Source organism: Diadema antillarum, unplaced genomic scaffold, assembly GCF_040938485.1.
Source record: "Diadema antillarum isolate AM-2024a unplaced genomic scaffold, OU_Dant_1.0 scf00000131, whole genome shotgun sequence".
NCBI classification, from domain to species: Eukaryota; Metazoa; Echinodermata; class Echinoidea; order Diadematoida; family Diadematidae; genus Diadema; species Diadema antillarum.
In genome coordinates, this window is record NW_027271020.1 from 1,029,061 (window position 1) to 1,053,714 (window position 24,654).

General features: G+C 39.0%; 1 protein-coding gene across 1 annotated transcript in view; it reads left to right on the plus strand.

The window, feature by feature from the left end:
• Positions 1 to 24,654, plus strand: part of LOC139720644 (uncharacterized) — a 103,146-nt gene that overhangs the window by 70,414 nt on the left and 8,078 nt on the right. Inside the window, exons 8-9 of the mRNA XM_071632000.1 lie at positions 9,624 to 9,738; positions 19,267 to 19,435. Of these exons, the coding sequence (XP_071488101.1) occupies positions 9,624 to 9,738; positions 19,267 to 19,435 (284 nt within the window). The remainder of the gene's footprint in view (positions 1 to 9,623; positions 9,739 to 19,266; positions 19,436 to 24,654) is intronic.

Below are 24,654 nucleotides of genomic sequence, written 5' to 3' on the forward strand. Positions count from 1 at the left end.
ATTTTCTTGAAACTTAGTGTATACATGTATTACCCAATTAAGATTCTCTGGTGAAAGTTTGGGGTCATGAGGTCAAAGGTCAAAAGGTCGAGTAAAAATGTTAAAATTTCATTTCTTTCTTCATATCTTAGAATGGTTCAAGGTATCTTCATGGAACATAGTATATATGCATGTGCTGACTGGCAGTGATTATGTAGGGAATTTTTGGTTCATGGGGTCAAAGGTCAGGGGTTAAAAGTCAAGGACAACACTTCAAAATTTTACTATTTCCCTCATTATTTGTGCAATGCCTGCAGGATTATTATTATTATTTTTTTAACTTGGTATATGCATGTATAACCCAATAGAGATTCGCTGGGAAGTTTGTTTGTTTTTTTTTTTTTTTTGGCTGATGCGATTTGGCAGGATAATGAGTTGTTGTGGAGTATTTTGAGTACAAAAGTGTAAGATAAAAGAAAGTCTGTGTTATTCCTGAAGAGCCCACCCCATTCAGTAGTGGGTAGATAGAACGTTTCGTGATGATCGATCTTGCCTTAAGTAGCCATCGTATTTCCCAACAAGATCCATAATATTATGATTTTCTTTAGTGCAAAGGTCAATAGCTACTGCTATTGCCCACTTTGTTGATTATCGATAATTGATTATAAAACATTACATAATAACCATAGTCGGATATGTTCTGAGATTGCAGTGCTGATGGTGTAGCTTTTTGGCTAATATTTTGCATTTTTTTTCTACTCAACTGAAATTGTGTTATCATGGCTTTATTTCACACATTCTTTCTGCATATAGGCCTACATGAATGTCTATTTTAGAGCAAAATTTGACAGTATTCTACAGGCATATGGAAACTATGTTTTACCTTAAACCCGCTGAAGCTCATTATCGTGCAATACCATTGCTGTCACATGCTGCTCAATGGCAGGCACTAAAGGCAGGTTTAATATGCAGGATCTGTATGTCATGTGTTCATTCAAATAGCCTGATCATCTGCAGGAATTCTTGTTTTTTTCACTCCATGATTCTTCCCATTTAAAGGAAATCATGTGATTTATAGCAGATACTGTTAGTATGTCAGCTGTAATATAATCGATTGCCCTCATGTATTGAGGTGTTTCATTAGAATGGACAGAAATGTTTTGCCCATTCAGTGCATTTCTGATTGGGAAATTCGTGGAAAACTCGTTAACTCACGTCAGTTTGCTGGTTTGACTCCAGAAAGCCATTGAAAGCCCATTGTCATTAGAAAATATAACAACATTCTATGGTTTTTATTGACATTGTGTCACAACATTAAAAGAACTTTGAATTACATTGCATCGCAAGTTCTGCTGAATGCAGACATGGCTATGATGCATCAATATCATGGGTGACGAGCTGCGCCTTTTTTGTTTGCCAGAGGGAAGGAATCCTAGCATCAAGTAGAAGTCACTTGAAAATCATCCTATTTTTTTTTTTCTGCAGTGAGCAGTCTCAATGCAAAAATGTCTCTGCAAACTTCAGGTGAAACTTTGAAAACTTGCATTGCAGCAGTCTACGATGTGTGTCACAGTGTTGCAGGTGGCTTTCAGCACAGTAATTTGCCCCGCAACTTTCTCTGACATACATTGTATCAGTCACAGATTCTCTTGTGTCACATTTTCTGAAAGGCAAGGTGAATGGCCCCTGCGTCAGTCAAAACCTTGTGAGAGAAAACAAAAAAACGAGGCTCTAGCACCCTGGCAAACTTACCAAGGGCTGAAGTAGGAGGCACCCATTGAATTACATGTATGTGCATCCACATCAAAACATGTTTAGTCAGTCTGCTTGCTTTAAAGCCACAGTGTGGTTTTACATCGGTGATGTCTGCGAGAAATTGATTGCTTCACGAAGTTATGGGGTCATGAAAGAAGAGTGCAAGTTTTCCTTCATTTTGTGGTGGTGGTGGTGGTGGGGGGAACTGGATTCTCTCATTTTTCATACAGAGGCTTCAACTTCTGTGACAAACTACAATTTGCCCAAGTGCCAAGAGCGGTTTGAAAATAAAAAATGTTCGCCTTGTTATACAACTGTATAACATTACTGTTCTCATAATGAACGTCTTGGAGTTCCAAGCGGGAGTGATACAAGTGCAATGTAAGGTGTTCTGTAAGAAACAGAAAACTGCATCTTATAATTCACACGTTTGATCGCTTCATTGTCTGATGTTAGGATGTTTGTAAGCGTCTTTTTCTATAAACTTTATCTTGTGTTTCAAATCTGAGTTGGAAGTTTGTTTTGCATCTTTCTTCTTTTCTGTGTGGCTTTATGTGGCATGAGCAAGTTTGAAGATGATACCTCAGGATATCACATGAAGGCTGCGTTTATTTAACTAGAGAGAGATAATCACATTTCAAAACGCATTTTCAAATAGCAATTATGATCATGGTCTAAAACGCGATTCTCGGGTTGCCACGTTTATCTAAACATCAATGGCAATTTGAATGTTGTCACTGCGCAGCTGCTTTGCGCCATTCGACCTGGGTTGTAGAGGTCAACTGAGACACACACTTTTTTGTAACCAATGGCGTGCACAGTATGTTGGAAGTTGACCTTAGCAGCTCGGAGAAATGCGTTTCAAAATGGCATGGCGTTTATCTGCGTACACAAAGGCGATCATGGTCTCAAACGCATTTCAAATTACCCTTCGAATGGCGTTTCAAATCGGCATTTCTAAATATGTTTAAATAACATGGTTGCGTATATCTATCGCCCGAAAAAGCCTCAAACATGTTTTGGACCGTGATTCTGCCTCAGAAAATTTTTAGATAAATGCACTTGAAAGCTTGGCTTAGTCAGGACGCTTCAGAGAACGTGCCTGCTAGACCCTTATATTCAGAATTTCCTGCCATGCCATGTTTGCTGGAACTCCAGTACTCTGGACGTGACTTGGCACTTCTAGTCATTTCACCCATTTCAATTTTGTGTCACTTATTTTTGGGACCCGTTTAACGCTTCCATTGCTACATGTACCTACAGCACATGAGATGTCAGTGATATCTGAATGTAGTTGATGCGAAGAGGGTTCACACACTTTCCTGTTGTGGACTACTCTCATTCTTATCGTGTATCATCAAATTTGAGTGAATCATTGGAACTTTGTTTCCTGTAATTTTACTTCCCTCGATCGAATGCTGTCATTGTGAATTTTTTTTTTTCTCCATATATACTGGTGAGTTTGGTTGTGAGTGAATGTCTGTCTATGTTGTACATAATTATATGTGCTTTGTTTTGTTGCATTTTTGCAGGGTGTGGGGGAGGAGGTGTGCAATGAGGTTAGTTGAGACAACTTTAACCCATTGAGGACGAGTCCCAAGTATACTCGGGCAGATGTCTATGGGAAATGCATGTTGTAGCAAAATCAGTCCATCCTAAATGGGTGAAAGTGCAAATGATAATATTGAAGTGCACTGAGGTTTGTGGAAGTGCTATGAGTCTTCTCATTGTGTAGTCCTGAGCCATGGTGCTTGAAATTGAATCAGTTGATGGACCCAGTCAGCACTAGTCTGGCCTCAGAGCAAAGTCTTGATTGTTAGCCCTAGTCCTGGCAGCTCCATGGTTTTGTTTGCAAGTTTTCTCACTGGCCTAGAGAAGAAAACAATTACATCTCGTACAGTAGCAAGCATTTCAGCCTTGCATTACTGACAAGAGGAGACATAACGCTAATGTTTCTTCTTTCCCTATATCCTTTATTAGCTCACCTGAGCCAAAGGCTCAAGTGAGCTATTGCGATCGCCCTTCGTCCGGCGTCCGTCGTGCGTCGTGCGTCGTCCGTCGTCCGTCGTCCGTCGTCCGTCGTCCGTCGTCCGTCGTCCGTCGTGCGTAAACTTTTTACATTTTCATCTTCTTCTTGAAAACCCCGAGATCGATTTTCATCAAACTTGGCAGGTAGCATCCCTAGGGGGTTAGGAACTCAATTTGTTAAAATGGGCACCATGCCCCACCCAGGGGGCCCCCAGGGGGCCCAAACCCCCCAAAAAATTAAGGAATCTGTAAAAATCTTCTTCTCTAGAACCAGAAGTGATAGAGCTAAGTTAGTAATATGAGTTGGTACATTGATGACTGTAGTTTCAAGTTTGTTCATGGCAGAATCAGGGATGCCCCCCTTGGGACCCAGGGGGAGGGGGGTGGGGAGGGGTTCTAATGGGGCCTAAATTGTACATTTTCATCTTCTTCTTGAAAACCCCATGACCCATTTTCACCAAACTTGGCAGGTAGCATCCCTAGGGGGTTAGGAACTCAGTTTGGGGAAAATGGGCACCATGCCCCACCCAGGGGGGCCCCAAGGGGCCCAAATGCCCCAAAATTAAGGAATCTGTAAAAATCTTCTTCTCTAGAACCAGAAGTTATAGAGCTAAGTTAATACTATGAGTTTGTACATTGATGACTGCAGTTTCTAGTTTGTTCATGGCAGAATCAGGGGTGCCCCCCTTGGGACCCAGGGGAGGGGGGTGAGGCGGGGTCCTAATGGGACCTGAATTGTACATTTTTATCTTCTTCTTGAGAACCCCATGACCCGTTTTCACCAAACTTGGCAGGTAGCATCCCTAGGGGGTTAGGATCTCAATTTGTTAAAATGGGCACCATGCCCCACCCAGGGGGCCCCCAGGGAGGCCCAAACCCCCAAAATGAAGGAATCTTTAAAAATCTTCTCTAGAATCAGAAGTTATAGAGCTAAGATAATACTATGAGTGAGTACATTAATGACTGTAGTGTCAAGTTTGTTCATAGGAGATCCAGGGGTGCCTCTCTTGGGGGCAGGAGGGGAATTGGTTGGGAAGGTCCAAATGGGGTGCCTGAATTGTACATTTTCATCTTCTTTCTGAAAACCTCATGATGTATTTTCGTCAAACTTGGCAGGTAGCATCCCTAGGGGGTCAGGATCTCAATTTATAAAAATGGGCACCATGCCCCACCCAGAGGGCCCCAGGGGGCCCCAATCCCCCCAAATTAAGGAATCTTAAAAAAATTGGGCCCTTATTGTACATTTTCATCTTCTACTTGAGAATGCCTGGTCAAATTTTGGTAGAGCTGTGAATAATTGAGATTAGTGACTGCGTGAAAGGTGAACTTGCGATACTCAGGTGAGCGCTAGACCCGCGGGTCTCTTGTTCCAAAATATATCTTATTTTTCTATGTGACGCAAGAATTGCTGTTCGATCTCTTTGTTGAGTCATTCTACTTTCAGTAATGTTTTCTCTTTAGTAATTAAAGGGATTGTATAGTTTTGGTTGAGACCTAATTTCAGGGTTCTAACATTTTTTAGTGAGATAATGACAACCTCTTATGAAATATGAAAGAGCTTGTAATTCTAAAAGGAATTCAATGTTTATTTGATGAAAATTGGTTTTAAAATGGCTGAGATATCTAAAACAGAGCGATCCTAATAAAAGGTGGGACCCACTTTTTATTACGATGATTTAGTTTTACTTTGTTTTTGGATGTCTCAACCATTCCAAAACTGATTTTCATCAAATACACTTTGAATTCCTCATACAATGGTATGCTCTTTACTATTCCATGAGTGGTTTCTTGGTATCTCGCAAAAAGTTGAAAGCCCAATCCTCATCTCCACCAATACTATACCGTCCCTTTAAGTCTTGTCACAATTGCAATAGATATTTTTTGGTATAATTTTGAATATGTGGGAAAATAGGCCAATGTTTGAGATATGTTGTGTTTGTTAATCTCAATTTCTCAAAGCAATGTTCATTTTTTTTCCCTCTGATCTGTTTGAATCACTTTAACTTGCCAGAAGTGTGTAGTCCAAAGCCCTTTGGGTTTTTCTCTTTTTCTTTCTTTGAAGGATTCATCAAAATAAAAGGTGTAGCTTGAAATGGCTGGAAATAAAACTATCCATCAATCAATCAGAATTTAGTGCTTACTGAATTGTGATGACATCTAGAATATTTATGGAATCACGAAGGATATACATATATCTACGGGGATATTTTCCAGCCTGTCATTTAGCTTGCTGAGACTCGCATTCCGATGCTGACATTGCCTTGCCCACGCGGCATCCTAAACTCCCGTCGTTGTCGGGGAGAGCCACATTTATTAGCGAGCACGACCAGATGCATCGCGTAAAAAAAATTTGCGGGTACTTGACGAAGGCATGGCTGCTGTTTATTTGCGTGATCCAAATCGCGTATACCGCCCAATCAAGCATGTCTGGCCTACTCCGGGGATGCCAGCTTTGGGTAATTGTGATGTACTAGTCCCACATGGGTGATTTTCACATCTTGTGCTTGTAGGCTCCTCCGTGGTCTCGAGGAAGGAATTCCATGCACGTATTTTAAGAAATTCAGCCCGAGACAGTAGAGAAGATTGTACTCTCCCAAGTTCGCCTTTCCTGCTCTGTCTGCAAGTCCAAATCTCTGATGACAACTCATCTTGTGTTGCCCCGGCAACCGGCTTGGAGCGTGATCAAACTGTGCTTCCCCCCAGATGATTGTTAACTAAGATGAGTCCTATCGCTGCAGGAGTAGGCATGCTCGGGAAAGCAACATGCCAAATATACAGCCCTCCTTCTGCCTGCTTGTGGGATATACACATATCCTACTTCAAGACATCCTTATACAAATGTCATATAGCTGCATTATTATAGGGATTCCCTGTTTTTACACAATTTCTCTTCCTATTATTCATATTTAGTACCCTTACGGCATTTGGGGGGATAGCTGTTGTTCGGTTCTAACCCCAGCATAGTTTATGTGACAATTATTCACATTGAGGAAAATTTTTTTAAAGTACAGTCCTCATCTCCTTTTTTGTCAATGTTAAGTGCAGACCACCAACAGTGTAATATTGTCCTTTTTTGAGCGAATGATGCAAATATCCACATGTATTGAATCTGACGGGCCAATTGTGGTAATTTAGCAACAAATACTGGTGTGTGACCTTGTAGTCAAAAGTCAATTTGAAACAGTCACTGGACAAGATAATTAGCGCAACAAATTTCTTGTGTACAGTTCATGACATTTAGGCACAATTACTCAGTAATCAAATTTTGTGCGCAAAGTGGTCACAGATTCAATGCATCATTAAACCCTTTTCAGAGATGATTGTCATGTGTTTTACATCATGGAAGACCTTTTAGAGATGGCTGTAAAATCAGATGAACCAGTGTAACAGGTTTTTGAGTGGTTCTCTCCAAACTGGTCCTGAAACGGTAATTAACAGGAAAGTGGTAAGCTCACAGCATTCAAGTATTGCAAGGTGTATTGAGGAAGTTGATCGTTTTACAGTATGTCCCAAAAATAATTACAACGGGGGCCTCCGCAATGATATCTTTAAAAATAGTGAATCAATCTAAATACAAATTCAGGGTATGAAAGTATAACTCATTGCCCATATCTTACAGAAAACCCCACTCGATTTGCTTCAGTGTTCAAAGAGAAATACGGAATTTTGTAGAGGATGTCGGGAATCTCTTCTGTCCAAGTTCTGTCTATTATTCACACACAAGATCATCAAAATGCTAAACTCGGAAGAATCCAATTCATGACATGCTTTACCACAATCCATATTTTTCTGTGACCGCTTAATCAAATCGAATGGGGATATCTGCAAAATAGAGCTAAAATGTTATATTTCAAGACCCTGAAGTAGCATTTAGAAATCTAATCATATTGGGCGTTATCAATGCGAAAATCTGATTGTAATTTTTTTGGGGGACATACTGCAGTAAGTCGCCCCAAAAATTACAATCAGATTTTCAAATTGATAGCACCCAATATGATCAACCTGTCTAAGTGCTACTTCAGGGTCTTAAAATATAACATCTTAGCTCTATTTTGTAGAAAACCCCATGCAATTTGGTTAAGCGGTCCCAGAGAAATGTGGATTGTTCTAAAGCATGTCATGAGTCTCATTCTTACAATTTTAGCAATTCAATGCTCTTGTGTGTGAATAATAGACAGAACTTGGACAGAAGAGATTCCCGACATCCTCTACAAAATTCCTAATTTCTCTTTGACCACTGAAGCAAATCGAATGAAATTTGTGTAAGATGTGGCAATGAGTTATAGTTTCATACGCTGAATTTGTATTTAGATTGATTCACTATTTTTAAAGATATCATTGCGGAGGGCCCCATTGTAATTTTTTTTGGGACATACTGTATATTGGTCTTTGTGGAAATGCAAATGTGAAAATGAAACATTACTTTGTACAAAACCTGGCAATATGAAGGATTTCACTTATGATAAAAGTTAGCGACAAACATCTGCAGTGCGTTGGTGGACCAACAAGTTTTATCGTTCCAGGAATCTGCCTCCACTGTATCTATGACATTTTAGCTGTAAATTTTGTGTATTTGAATCTCCAAAGAGTATAAAATGTTGTGCAGAGCTCTGTGAATGTTGTCTCAATTGCTTACTGCGTGCAGTTGGTGTCTGATAAAGATACACATGTATAAAGCATCCTTGCACTTATAATGATCAGCATCGCAGCTTACAAAAACTGAAACGGTGATTGAGTCCTATTGATTTCTTAAAGTTTCTTGCAATAGAATTAAACTATTAGAGACACAAACCACAAGAGTCATCACAGACTGACACTGTAACTATTTATATGCAATGTAGTGATTAAGTGATATTTTAGATTTTCCTAGGATGAGTATTGAGTTGCTCTGAAAGTGTGATGCGCATTCAAGTGTGGTAGGCACTCCCTTCCTACCCCCTCCCCCCCCCCCCCCAAAAAAAAAAAAGAGAATATCAAGAAAGTTGTGACCATTTGAGAGTTAACTTGTCATATTTTATGGCTTCCTTCTGGACACCTCAAAATAAATCTCGTGGGGTTTCAAGTCATATGAAGTTTTATAGTTACCATAAGCTGGTGTAAGTGTAGATCATGCTGAGGTAGCCTTCAGGAAACTACCAATCAACTGTGAGCATATAAATCGTTGCCATGGAAACTGCCCGCAGTTCCTGCAACTTGCAATAATTCCATACGTCTTTCTGAAACATGCCCCTCATCGCTTGGCTGAATCATTTCCTGATTTGATTGGCGTGGATGCTCCCCACTGTTCTGTTTGGTTGTGTTTTGCTTTGTATCTTGTGATATTGTATTGTTATGTACTGTGTCATTTTTGTATTACCGCTCACTAATTTTACACTTTCTTTACAAGATCTCTATAATTCTGCTGATACAATTAATATTAATGTTCTTACAGATCCACCAGGATTTCAGTATCCAGAATGAGTTTCTTGTCATTTGTATTGATCACAGCTATGGCTTGCATTTTCTGACTTAAGTGTGAGCTATTACATTCACTAAAAACAAACTTATGACAGTAATAATTCCTTTAAGCACAACTGAAGACAAGAAATGAAGGCGCCAGGGTATATATCATTACAGCTGAGTTAGATTTGCTGTTGTTTCTTTTCTGATTGTTTCTTTGGTAAGGCCCAAAGAGACCACTGGGACATGACACACTCATGTACTCCAACAACAAAGTGACGGGAACCATCTTGTCTGGAGTAAAACTACAGTAGTATGCGGTTGCTGAGCACTGTTGATGTTGCCTTCTTCAGGTTAAGTGCTTTCCAACTTTTTACTTCTACTCTTTTTTCTCTCCTTTTTTGTGTCTCCTCGCTCTGTAGGGCTTTGAAGAGCTGTGCCGGATGGGAGCTTGGGACTTCGTCATCAACCTGAGTGGGTCTGACCTGCCTCTTCGAGACGTGGATGATACAGCTGCCATGTTGGCTTCGGCGAGAGGTAAATACTCGACAAGGCTGTGGTGTAGGGCTGCCAGGGAAAAAGGGGGGAAGGTGCTGATGGGTACCGTTAGCATTGCCAATTTGATGCAAAGTTTGATAGCTCTGTAAATCTCCTCTCCTCGCAGACTCTATCATGTTACAAATGCCCGTAAGTTGCTGGCAAAAAGTTGGAAGTTTTCCTGCCGAAGGGGATGTTCAGCATTATAATCTGTGTGACAGTGTCTGGGAGACTTTTCCACCTTAATCTGAATTCCAGTCATTCGCAGCTGGACTGGCGCACATGTTTGATGTGAGCATGGAAATTCAATTCGCCCAATGAAGCTTTTAGCCCCTAAGTCTCTTTCCAGAAATCACTTGACCAGGTCCAGCTCCGACTCCTTTGGAGCGAGCTTTTTGTGTCTCTGTTCAAAATGTGTCAAATGATTTTCTGGAAGCTTGACGTTGGAAGAGGAAATTGTTCTTTCAGGTTCGCATGCAATTTCCAGGGTAGGGGGAAAAGAGCATCATTCAGCACGCACATACAATCGGCGGAATCGATGCAGAAGTGAAACCTCCAATTTGCATTTTGCGTTCCCCAAATGTTTTGTGGCTTTTTTGCAGTGACTTGATTTGTTGCCTAATGAGAGGCAAGGTGTGGCAATCTCATCATGTATTGTGATATGAGGGAAGGGGGAGGAGGAGGAGGGGGTGGTGGGGTGGGGGGGGGGGAAGGGGTAAGTGCCAAACATGTGATCGGTGCAACAGATGTACTCGATATTGTGACATCCATAAAAACCTTTTTTCCCCCATGGCACATCAAGTTCTGCTTTCTTGCTATGTTGGATTTTGTAGGTCTTGTGAATGAAGTTTTTAGGAAACAAAGTGCTTTGCAACAGTTCAGTGATATATAGATGGACAAAAAAAAACAACAATAACAACTGGTAGCCATAAGCTGTGTGTGTTGTCAACGAAATGACTGATTTCGTAATGAAATCGACCTCGCGACACTTCCTCCTCAGCAGATTCCCGCAAAATTAAACTCCACTCATTTGACAAATACCATAAAGTGAAACAGAAACTGGAAACTCTTTGTCAAAATCAGATGCGAAATAACACTAAAACATTAACTTTTAGGTTGCACAAGTGAAACCAGTGATATCAACCACAATTGTGCATACTGTAAAACCAGAAATTTTCGTGGCATGAAACTATCATGAATTGGAACCGATGGCCTTTTTGCGGCATGGAGCTTTCGTGAATTGCCTCTAGCATCCAGTGCATTATTTAGACAACAACTTTGGCATGCATTTTACTTTCGTGAATCTTGGTTCCTCGCAAAATTCACAAAATTATCATGCACATGAAAATTTTTGGTGTTACTGTATATGTCCTCAAGATGAAATGATGATGTAATCATGTCACAACTTTCCTATAATTGGTCTACACTAAAACAATATCCCAGGTCTCATTCTGGGTCAAAAAATGAGCAATTGCAAAATCCCTCCAATCAAAAAGTTGTCTTTTTGCCTTTTTTTTTTCAGTCTACGAGTCTCGTAGCTAATGTCTGATTTTGATAAACACATACCAATCTTTTTGTTAGTTCTACGATATGAAGGCTGACTGAAACATTATAGAATTTTTACTCTATCCACTGCTGTGTGCGCTATAGTGTTGCACAACTCTTTTGGCCGCCTCTTGTGGGTCCACAGGGCCACAAGGAGACACTGTGCATCGGTGAAATATCAAGTTTGTCTGTCAAAGACGATGGCAGATTGAAAGCTGCTTCCTGTAGAGTGCTGAATGGGATACGATCCAATTCACTTGAAGAGGAGAGCACTCGGTGGCGCTTGTCAAGAATCATAATTATTTGAGTTTCAGGGAGCCATGGGGAAAAGTATTCTGTATAGGCCCAATTTTAGACTTATGGTTAGGGTTAGGGTTTTACATAGCGGTATCATGATCTGCTTTGTGTAGGTACGTGCTGGAGTTCTTTGACCTATAACGTAATATGCCAATCTTAGTTGTATTCTGTAATAGGTCTTGGTAGAAAATTATGCACTGCACAAGCAAATGCATAGTTCCAAGATAAGTAAATAGACATTAAAAATGAATCAAATAATGGAATGGGAAAGTGACAGGGAGACCCAGCTTTGCCCAAGAAGACTGGTTTCTACAACCATCTTGTTCCTGGATAGTTTCCAAACAGTAAGGATCTCATTCATATTGATTGTGGCACGAGATTGGTCTACACATAATTCTCGAATCAAAATGAAATATTAGGCATTTGTGATTTGTACTGCATTAAGAATGGAGTTGTGCTTGACCATTCTATTTTGTCACAAAATATTTCTTACACTCGTGGTCAGTACTGCCAGACAAGGCATTTGATAGAGTTTCAGCAGCTGTAGCAGTATATTGCAAAATAGAGAACATGCAGGTTCTGATTCATATCTACCTTCCAGCAAGTCTAGCCAGAGTTTGATTCCATTCATACGTCTGCTTACTCAGACCAATGTCTGTGACCGCCGCTAGGGATTTTCCACTTCCAGGGCTTCTCTTTCGCCTTGAACCACAACAGGTTCCAGTTGTTTGGCGCCCAAATTGCCGAATGAAAAGCCTGTAATTGATATGGCTAATGAAAGGGTGTATTAATCTGTCATAGCATGATACAGATGTCAGTTTCTATACACGTCTTCAGTTTCTGCACCCTCCAATAGTGGTGGATTATTTGTTCCCACGCATTCTGCACCTGACAGGGCAAGCTGCATGGTTGTGCATGGCGGAGCAGGTTTCAAGGAGATCGGACAAGAGTTACTGTCCTTTCAGGGATACTTTGTCAGCAATGTGGTCTTTACAACAACAACAACCACAACAGTCAAAAGTTTTTTTCTGTGGAGTCCTTAGCCATTTCAGTGGCTTCCCTTCTTCTATTTGTTGTGTCTGCATCCTGTTCCAAAACAGATTTGCATTTAAAGGGAAAGTCCATCTTGGTATCATGATGCTATTTATGAAAACAGAAAAGTCAGAGAAGTAGACTTAAGCAGTGAAATTTTTGGGGGAAAGTCAGAAACAGTAAAAAAGAAGAAAGTTACTAACTGTAAAAGTTCAGAACGTAAGACGAATTGGCAACTCTGTGTGATGGAGGTGTGGAGCAGCTCTGCATTCTGTTTGTACACAAATCATCAACAATGTCCATTTTTCTCTCAGGAAACGTTTTCTTTAGACCCATTCTTGGTATATGATTAGAATGATATGTATTTGTGTGTCCTCTTCAGCAGATATCTGTCTCTGCCCAAATATTAGAGAGAAATGAAAAATAGTGGTATTTTGTGTAGTCAAAACAAGTGACAAGCTGCTCATTTAGCAGTATCATACAGAGTTGCAAATTTGCCTTACCCTTTAAACTTCTGCAATTTACGTGATGCTTGTATTATGTGTATGATTTTTCTCAGACATTCACTGATGTGCTTTTCAGAATTTTCTGCTTTCATACCAAGCAGCACACTTGGACTTGCCCTTAAAATGCCATTGAGTGAAACCATTGTGAGGTACAATGGACTTGTGGCTTTGTGCAGACAAGTATGAAATTAAAGTTGTATCTTTATGAATAACGAATGAATGACGCCAAGCTGGGGATGAATCCAGATCCAGCACTGTAAGCAGCCTGCTCCTCAAGTCTGGATCTGTTGCATGAGAAGATGCAATCAGACATAAGTCATAAAATCAAACATGAGTCAAGTACGTATACATGTATCAGCCAATCAGGATGATTATTCTGAGACTTGTGTTTGATTTGCTGATTTACAAATACCAACTTTTATGCAACAGGGTCCTGCTGTAGAGAGTTTCATTATGGCCTGTTATCATGTGATGAGTTCAGACCCAAGTGTGCATTTTCGGTGTCAAGTGTTTTCCTTCCCTGTCTGCTTTGTCTGGAATTATCAGAATGCTTTGCCAATGCAGGCTACTATTGTTTAAGGGTAACAACATCTTCATTTTCCACCATGTTAGCTGAAATTTAGGTACACAGTATGTATCACTTCTGTGATACGAACTTGACATACATAGATTTGTAGTAAGTTCTTGCCAGTGAAGGTATCACGTATCTTTATGTTTAATTTGGAGGAGGTGTTGATGTCCCAAATATCAAATAGATCTGTGGATCTTTCATGAAAATCTGGCACTAATGCAACTTGTTTGGTACTGTATTTTCTGACCCTGCTACTTTCTTTTGAGTCTTGCAGATGTGTGTCCACAAAGTGATTAAATTACAAAGAATCTACAGTATTTCTTTACCGATATCCTATCACCAATATTTATGATAACTACCTTGAATATGATTAGACTATTAAGAGAAAGTCCATTTGCGTGCTATGAATTCCCATGGTATTCAGCAAAGCCACTGCGTTGATTGTAGATATTGGTTTCAAGATTTGTTTAGCACTACTCCACTTTCAGGTTGTGCGGAGAGAGCTTGTACCATGCACCAGATCAATTTCAACTGGGGCACTCTACTCCCAGAAACCGGATGGCCAATTGTCATGGATTATTAAACAGTTGTAACACTTTGATAAGATTGGCACAAAATATCCAGGCCATACCTCTTTCTGCTAATTGCTGTCCAATATATCACCATGGCAACTGCGCAATATTGGGGGAATTGCCGGAAACAGAAACGTGCACCAGCACCAGTTTTGTGTCTTCTCTATTTTATTCTTTCTTTTCCTTCATCACTTAGACCTGAGTATCGGAGCAAGTGTCTCCACTGATGAGGTGTCCCAGAAATAGAAAAGGCCAAAGATACACTCAGCGAAAAAAAGAAAGTAAACACTTTTTCCAGTTAATATTTTTCATAGAAGATTTTGATAAAAATCAGTGTGTCATATACCATATCAAAGATTATTCAATTGGCTATTAACCAGGTAGGTTTATACAAAGGGAAATTTTACGCATGAGTGAACACATTTGATTTTGTCTTCCAATGCAGAAAAGTAAAAATTGCAGAATTGGACATATTGAAATTCATTTGCAAATGCCCTCCAATATAGGAATGATAACAAAAGACCAATTTAAAGCAATGAGACACATGAATGAAACAGCAGAAATAAGTTTCCGTTCCCTTGTTTCCCTTTATATTCAAAACAAAAACATAGTCGGGAAACTGAAGGTGGAACATAAGCATTTTCCATCAATTCAAACTTTAAATGACATAGGGAGTAAACCATAAAGGTGATGAAATTGACAGAATTTCTTCATTTTACCTTTTAATTAAGGAACTTAAGAATGCACGATACAAATTCAAGAACCAAATATTATTTCAAATTTTCTTAATTTGGAATAACGTTTCAAATTTAACTTTCTTTGTTACCATAATTTTTCTCTTATGTCTTTTGACTACGGATTTGACAGAAGATTTTTCATTTTTCTCCATTATTTTTTGCCTTTCTTTATCTTTGGAGGGTTTCAGAGACATTATTGAGATCATAAGTTGATTTTTGCAAATTAATTTGCATTTCTATTGTGTTGAATTTGTCTTTTGTTCTCATTATCATATGGAAGAGCAAATACGCTTGAATAACAATTACTTGTCCATTTTGCAATTTTTACTTTTGCGCCTTGGGAGAGAAAAACGAATGTGTTCACTCATGCGTAAAGTTAACGTTCTCATTGACCTACTAGGTTGATAGCTAATTAAATTACCTTTAACATGGTATATAAAACACCATTTTTAGCCAGATATTCCATGAGAAAGATAAACCTGAAAAAGTGTTTACTTTCTTTTTTTGCTGAGTGTATAATACATGTCACTGGAGGCTTGTGTTAACAATGGCTTATAAGCTGCCTTTTGAAATCGTGCCACTGTGGACATCTTTCACATGTCTAGGAGCACCTGGCTCTCAATTTCTATGCATATTTCATGTGAAGTGGCTTTCTTTTATCTCCTATCTCCAAAGGGAAGGCAGCTGTCATTACTTGTAGAAAGTCACGTTTGATATTCTGGAACTCGTCCTTAGCTGACTTGTGGCCACAAGATTCGCTAAATTTTGTACCAGGTACACAATGTACATGAGATTCCACCTAATAGGTATCAGTTTCTGTCACCCCTACCCTTTAGATATTTAAGGTAGATATATATACTACAAGATGTAACATAACTGTGTTCCTTGTATGTGCAGTGGCTGCCTGCACTCAGCACTTAGAACAGATCATACATCATTTAGAGCATTTAGAGGCAAAAGACTACACTTTACGGGATTAATTTCCTTCTGCCTGTAAGTAGCTGGTAGTACTTGAAATGAAGTCATTCATCGGGAATATTGCGTCTAATCATGACCTGAAGCAGTTTTACGATGGTGCTGCTGGTGAGAGAAAGCAATATATTTCATGCATTCATAATTCACCCATGAGTCCCTAAAATGTTAAAGGGATGGTATAGTTTTGGTTGGGGTGGTGTACTTTTGGTTCGGGTGACCTACACTACTTCAGGTTTCCAACTTTGCAAAGAGACCCTTTGATGAAAGGTGGGACCATCTTTTATTCGGATCGCTTTGTTTCACTTTGTTTTTAGGTAGATCTCAGCCATTTGAAAGCTGATTTTCATCAAGTAAACTTTGAATTCCTCTCAGGATTGTATACTTTTACATTTCATAAAGTGGTTTCAAAGTATCTCACCTCAACCAATGCTTCACCATCCCTTTAACCCATTAAAGGATGAGCTGATTTTCCTTTAAAACACATTTCCCATAGACACCTGCCCGAGTATGCTCCCCAATAGTCTTCTGATTTTCCTTTAACACACATTTCCCATAGACACCTGCCCGAGTATGCTCCCTAATAGTCTTCAGTGGAATAATTTGAATGCTGGATCAGGTGCAGTTGAAGAAAACAGGAAAGTAAACAAGATCACTCCATCCCTGCTGTGTTTAATCATTCTCTTACGCCCACTTAATGGTAGGTTTGAATCTTTTGCAGTCCATGTTGTCACAATGAAGTGTGAAGAAGGAACTGGGCTGATCAATGGCCTCTGGTAATGATACCATTTCTTATTTAGCTGCCTGTGTAGGGGAAGGGGAATTGACTCATTGACATTCAACTTATTAGATTTGAACGCAAACGTGTTTGATATCAAGATACAAACAGGGTAATATGGCATATAGGCCTAGTTGTTTGTTTGTTGTTGTTTTTTCCGTGCTGCCCCATTTGCTTAGAGAGTGGGAGTCTACAGAGGGTGCAAGTCATCACCAGAAGTCAAGGGGTGAAGTAGTCGCTGGGGTCATCCACTCTTCACACTCATATTGCTTCCTGTGGCTGGGTGTGGAGAGAAGGTTTTCCCCTAATCCACCTCCCCCTGGTATTACTGAATTACACAATGAGGGGCTTCACACGTACAAATGGACACGGCTGCAGTGCTTTCTTGAAAAAGAAGGGGGAAAAAATGTTCAGATGCACAGAAATAAGTCTCATCCAGCTGACCACAGACTGCAAACAAAACTCTATACAATAGCTGCGACACTTTCCGGAATGTTTTTCATTGGATTAATTTCATGTGGTTTATTCAGGGTAATACACAAGCAGTTTAGAATGATATCGGGCTGTGTCAATTCAGTATCAACATTTTTTTTATGCCTCTTCCACGAAATGCCAGAGGTATTATGTTTTCGAGTTGTCTGTTCGTTTGTCCGTCTTTCCATCCATAATCAATTTTTTTGGAAAGTGTACATGTAACTCTATGACTTGCCATCGGTTCTTTACGTTTGCTTTACCTGCAAGAGTGTGGAAGTGTGGATGCAGACGCTATAGGGGAAGTAAATTGAAGGTCAAGCAAGGCTTCATCTTCTCAATCACAATTCAAAGGTCAAACTGTCCAGATTACCTCATTTGCACCTGAGAATGGAGCAAAATCTAATTGGAAATCAACTCAGGACCACATCTAGCCAAATGAGGTTGGGGAAACTTGTAAGGGACACATTTGAATTAGGTTTGGGTGTAGACTTGAAAAAAAAAAATTGATTGGCTTGGGACATGCTCAGCGAGACATCTACAAAGAATAGGCCCTATATCTTTGTAAGTGTGAAAGCCTCTAATAACAGACTCCCAATATTCTGCATGTCAGAAGCTTCTCCTGTGCATAGGATTAAAACAAGATGCCATGGAGAATAGATATGCATGAGTGGAAGTTCTACTTTACAGTATCTGGAGCGAAGTGGCAGTGTGCTGCTATTGTGATGCACTTGTGTATATAATATATACAAATTGTCGCCATAGAAACATATAGGCCAATAATAAGGTGTTTTTATGATTACGTGTAAGTACTTTAAGAGCAGGAAAGGAAACTATGTCTAAGCAGTTACAGCTAAGCATTCATTCTGTTAGCTGAATGCTCAAGGGCATATGAATACATTAGATAATGGCCATGGGTTGTTTGAACCTCTCTTTATGTTCTTGAGGTTGGAATATAGTATGTATATTCATTATGGGTTTTTTTTTTTACTTATGTATTGAACTATTGGATTATTTATTCTTTTATCCATTTATCCATTTACCTATCTATTTCTCAAATGCATTCTGTTATAAACACAACATTGCCTGACCAGTAAAGGTACCTCAGAAAGGTATACACCTCTGTGCATCCATCCATATGAGTGCGAATGCAGTTCCTGCTTAGTGATTAGGTATTACATTGCTTTATAGCTGCATTCTTGTGTAAGTAAAAGTATTGTGAAAGTGGAAATTTTTGCAGTGTCGAAATGTTTACGCATTTTGTGCGACTAGAAACTAGCGTGCAAAATAAAAGCACGCAAATATTTTTGCTTGGTATATGTTCCAGTAGTCGATGTCTTGATTCCACAGAATTATAACCACGCAAAACCCTTCTTACCCAGCCAAGAAAAAAAAAAGATTAATTTTGCAAAAATATTCACTTTTACAGTACACTACTAAAGGACAAGTCCACCTTCATATACATAAGGATTGAGAGAATGCAGCAATATTAGTAGAACATATCAGTGAAAGTTTGACGAAAATTGAACTATCCGTTCAAAAGTTACGAATATTTTAAGTATCTGTGCAGTCACTGCTGGAAGAGAAGACTACTACAGTGTATGATGTCACATGTGTACAACTATAAGGAAAATAAAAAGAGAATTTCACAAAACTTTACTTTTTGAATAAGGTGCACATTTCTTCGACTTGCTACTGACGTATGTTAAGGGTAATATTATTCCCCCTGCCTTCTGAAAGAGAGAAGTCGAGTGTTCTTTTGTTATGCGAGAAAAATGGAAATAAGTTGAATATTCTTTATTCTTTCTTTATATCATTGTACTCATGTGACATCATACACAAGCTATAGTAGTCTTTTCATCCAGCCGTGACTGAGCAGAAACTTCCAAATTTTTTAACTTTTTAACAGATTGTCCGATTTTGCTCAAACTCTCACTGATGTGTTCTACTAATATTACTGCATTCACTCAACCCACATGTCTATGAAGGTGAACTTGTCCTTTAAAAAAGTGTAAATATGTTGATTTGTCTATTTTTGTGTCAAAAGGTCACAACTTCATGAGGCAGAATGGGAACTGGAAGGACAGGAGCGACAAGCCCACAGATTTCTCGGTTTGGTACGGATGTGGTGGCCATGTCTACAATGTCTCCTACAGGGGAAAGAGACCGTCCTGGACCGACATGCACAGTACTTCGCAGTGGGCCATCTTCTCACGGTGGGTATTGAACCTTGAGCCTCCTGATTGTGTGCTTTTGATAAGAACAAAGTTGTATGCATCTAGTAATTTTGATAGTTAACCTAACCCAGACTCGTATAATGGCACTACAAGAAGTATGAAACTCCAGTGGAGTACCCATGCTATACACCTGGCCTGGGTAAGGAGGAATGTTGTGGGCAAAGGAAAAATCGGCCACGATAGGGCCAGAACCCGAGTGGGCCTTCAAATGAAAGGCAAAGTGTTATCCTCTGAACCACAACTTTTCCTGACCATCTCACCAAGATAAGCAAACTGATAGACATTTGAGTACAATATGGTACACCTGTCCTTTTCAAGTGTTCTGCCTCACAGATAATAATGATGATGATAATGATAATAATAGTAATGATGATGATGATGATGATGATGATAATAATAATAATAATAATGATAATAATAATAATAATAATGACAATGATAATAGTGACAATGATAATGATAATAATAATAATAATAATAATAATAATAATAATAATAATAATAATAATAATATAAATAATAATAATAATAATAATAATAATAATAATAATAATAATGATAATAATAATAATAATAATAATAATAATAATAATAATATAAATAATAATAATAATAATAATAATAATAATAATAATAATAATAATAATAATAATAATAATAATAATGATAATGATAAAGATAATACAATACATTTATTACGTGCTTAATCCGGATGTTTCTGAGCGCATAGTTTACCAGAAAATTCTGATTTGATCCAAAGTAATAAAAAAATACAGAAATATTAAAACCGTATGTAATTCAAACAATAGATACAGTGTATAAATACAGTAAATAAATACTGAAATCAAAGTAGTGTGGACCTCCATCGACCGACCCACAACTGGGCCATTCTAGAGGACTATCTACTTTTATAAAAATGATAAAATTAGTTGTGAAATCAAAATTTCAATAAAGTCATTTTTAAATGACTTTTCAATGCATTATTATACTTTCCTATACATATTTCAAGCACCTGTCTCAGCTATGGGGGCATTATGCATATAATGTCCTTTTTAAATAGCTTGAGACTATTCCAAATTTAATGTACCCAGTATGTGTGGTGTGTGTGTATGTGTACTATTGTGTATACACACTCTTACCAAAAATATAGATCTTTCCTCTTTTCTTTTTTTTTGTAACATGAAGGTGTATGTATTGTAGTCATTTGACTCTTACAGAAGACCTTAAAGGTACTGTTTATCATTGGGAGCAGTGATTTTAAAAATGTTTGAGTTATCAGATGTGTTGCGTATGTGTAGGTCAGTTGTATCACAAAACATCCTACCATATAAAAGTTTTGCTATAAGGCCTAAAATATACAAGGAGATATCACTATTTTTCTCATTAAACAACAACTATAGATGGTTTAGTGTAGAAACCTTTTTAATATAACTATTGTTCACATTTTGTATATTCAACAATGCTTAATATCGATTATACTGATAAACATTTTTACATTGGTTGTTGCTAAACTGAGTCACATTTCAGAACTATTTTGAAGCGCTAAAGTTTGGTTTTTGTTTCATCTGCAAATGGTAAATAATGCCTTTAACATTATTCAGTCAACAACTTGATAAGGTCTGCAAACAATGAGATGTGCACGTACTGTTTGATTTAACTTTCCATTAGCCCGATGATAAACATCAGGCAATATTCAGTGAAGCGCTGATATGAACTTGTGCTGTGTCTGGCTGCATCGCAGCATAAATTCAATATTTGTTCTTCCAAAGACCTCAAACTTATCGGGTGAAAGTGAGTGTATACTGAGACAACTATAGTTGGTTGTTTAAAAAAAAAAAGATAAGGGGGAAAAAAGAGAAAGGAATTGATTTATTTCACATGGAGTTGTCAGGCAAGAGTTTGGTCATTTAACATATCGCAGCCCGAAGTCTTTTTGATATAGATTAGTGCAATGTACACAGAATCAGTGCAAATGTGAGAAATTTGTGGTGGAAGTGAATGTATGAGGTATACACAGTATATCAAATGTGAGTGGGAAGAGACAAATACTTTGCGTATCTGTGTAAAGAATGCTGTAAATATTTTGAATATTTAATGGTGTGGAAATTGTTGTGAATGCCACGCTCCACTGAGCCAGCACGAAAACAACGATGCACAAAGATCTAGGGGATATATCCAAATATGTTTTCAGAAAAAAAACACACACACACACTCTTAATTTGCCAAATCATGAATAAGCAAAGTTCACAGAAGTTCACCCAGTACAAAAGTCGACACTGCAATTTTCTGTTTTTATAGTAGTGCCCGTTCAGCTGCGATATTCGTGGGTTAAGCCACAGTGATTGACAGGTGTGAGTTTGTTCGAATGAACTCAAGGTGTGATAGTGGGCCAGATATGTGAAAAAGATGCTCACATCCGGCGGAAAGTATGAAATTTTGCATATAGGGGTATTTTGAGGCGCTGATTTCAAAAATTGCCGGATCCAAGGGATCTGATCACGGGGTCGGCCGCCATTTTGAATTCCAATATGGCCGCCGTCAAAGATCCCTATCTTCAGTTCTGAATGACATTAGCCATTGGAATTTGATATATAAAAGCATGAAGATATGATGACTTCAATAACAGACTTATTTGATATGTCTGACAAGCTGCACGGCAGCCAATTTGAATTTAATACATATTTGCCATGTTGGAGTGTTGAAAATCTCTATCTCGGGTTTGTAAATTAGGCTACCTGATTGAGCGCGCGTTTGTAACTGAAAGAGTGCGCGCTGATGTATTTACATTGTGACGTCAGTGAAAGGTGCATTTTGCTTCCTTTTTGCTGCACTTTTTGACATGCCCGTGAATGTTAGTCGTGATGTTTGTCTTCGTAGCCACATTGGAATTCAAAATAGCAGGCATTGCGTTTGTCAGACACATCACATCAGTTAATATTTTAATTTAGTATGTAAAAACACTTGTTTACACCTAATTTCAGGGTTACTCACCGCTTAGAAATCAAGATAGGGATTTTGAATATTTCGTCGAGGCGGCCATATTGGAATTCAAAATGGCGGCCATTCGATGTTTGTCAGACACTCCGAATCAATCTGTCATCAAATTCAATGTGTCAAAACGCTCATGTGTACCAAATTTTGGTGCCACAGGTCATTCAGAACTGAAGATAGGGATGTTTGAATTTGTTTTGTGATGGCGGCCATATTGGAATTCAAAATGGCGGCCGACCCCGTGGTCAAATCTCTTGGATCCGGCAATATTTGAAATCAGCGCCCCAAAATACCCCTGTATGCAAAATTTCATACTTTCCGCCGGATGTGAGCATTTCGACCAATTTTTGTTACATATCTGCCCTACTATGAACTTCCCCTCAAAGCACTCTACTTTTGGGCAGAGTCAGTCTGAGTCTAAATATTCGAAGCGTGTGATCACCTGACATGTTTGTCGACATCGTACTGGAGAGTTTCTCGCAATTTATTGATGTGCCTGAATGTAAAGTGTAATTTGCCACTTTACGCACTGCTAACATTACACTGTGCCTTTCAATCTTTTAAACTACTGACATATATATTTTTGTTTCAGCTTACCAAAGGGAAGTTTGTTTTTGCCTTGGCTGCTGGCAAACATGCATATGTGGTAACCCTTTAGATGTGTGGTACTTCCAAGAGCTGTGGATTATTGATGTTCAAAAGGGCTTTTTACACTTGTAAATTTTTGCTTAGTCCCGTACCAACGGTGGGGCTGGGGGGGGGGGCCTTAGCCCCACCGTTGGTACGGGACTATCCTTAGCCCACTTTCTGTTTACACTCGTTTTTGCCAAAGTGGGCAAGCCCCACCGATAGTCCGGTACTATCTGGCCCTGCAAAATAGCAGGGTTAGCACCGCAATTGCGGTGCCAAGCAAGTGAGCGTAAACAGAACGAAAAAATAATCCTGGGCTAAGCGACGGAGACGAAGTCCGACCCTCACTGACCAATCAGAAACGAGGTAATCAAGTGCTGCTGGTGCGTGCGTGTACGTGTACAGTACACAGCGTAATCATGAATTAGGTGGTTTGGAAAGTACCGGACTAAGAAATACGAGTGTAAAAAGGTCAGTTTTCTCCTTAGCCCCGGACAAGAGATAGTACGGAACAAATTGGCCAATGTAAAAGGCTGAAAAAATTGGTACGGGACTAACGATAGTCCTGGGAAAGCCCGGGGTTAAGAAACACAAGTGTAAAAAGGGCTAAAGTCTCCACTTCCTAACAGTGTAGCTTTGGGGGGAGGGGGGGGGGTGGAGTGAAGGAGGAAACGGGAGATACAAGAAATGAGGTAGAAGAGTTTGTGTCCCTGTGTGTGTCTGAGTAACAAGGTGATATAATTGATGGATACACTAGTAAACTCACTTCTGATGAAAGAAGTTTTCGCAGACATTGTATCATTTCCTGTAAAGCAAGCCGTCTCTGCATGGCCAATTCATTATTTGACTTCCAGCTAGCGTGAGGGTAAAAGAAGGGCGTATGTTGACCTATGACCTTGGTATTGGCTTGCATCTGCAGTTATCCCTGGGATTTGAGTGAGAAAGGAGGCTGTAAGTCCTTACCCACCTGTCCAAACATAGAGTCACTGTAGTTTGGGGCTGTTGAGGATAGAAATGTGGTTAAACTCGGTAATGATTCAAAATGCCAAGGAAATTGTATTTCCCTCTCCATCTGTGAAATATTGCGATGTTAAAATCCTTTCGTGTCTCGTAAAGCATGCAATATATTGTATCAGGTGTCCATAGCTGTTGAGTCAATAAACCTGTAGAAATGTGTCCATGAGAGTTGTTTGAATTTTTCTTGCATTATAAAGAAGGAAGGTGATCGTGAGACCTTTGCTAGGTTCTTGTCATTGATATGTTGTGAAATGCAGATCTCCCGCAAAAGAACAAATTAGAATTGGTATAGAGAGTCTACTTATATTTTGCTATGGTTTGCTATGCCGGTTTGCTTATATGTACATGTGTGTATTTCATGTCTTTAGGCTGTGTTTATGCTTGGGGGTACCACAAAGGTGGTACTTGTGGAAGATGCTATCATTTTTCTGCTATCTTATGAGAGATTGAGTGGGAAGTGGTTCCAGATGCCTATTTGATGGAGACACAGGTGGTAGTGGTCAGTACCGCATTAATCTTGTCAGTTCCTGTAGGAGCTTACTATCAATAGTTAGGTTCAC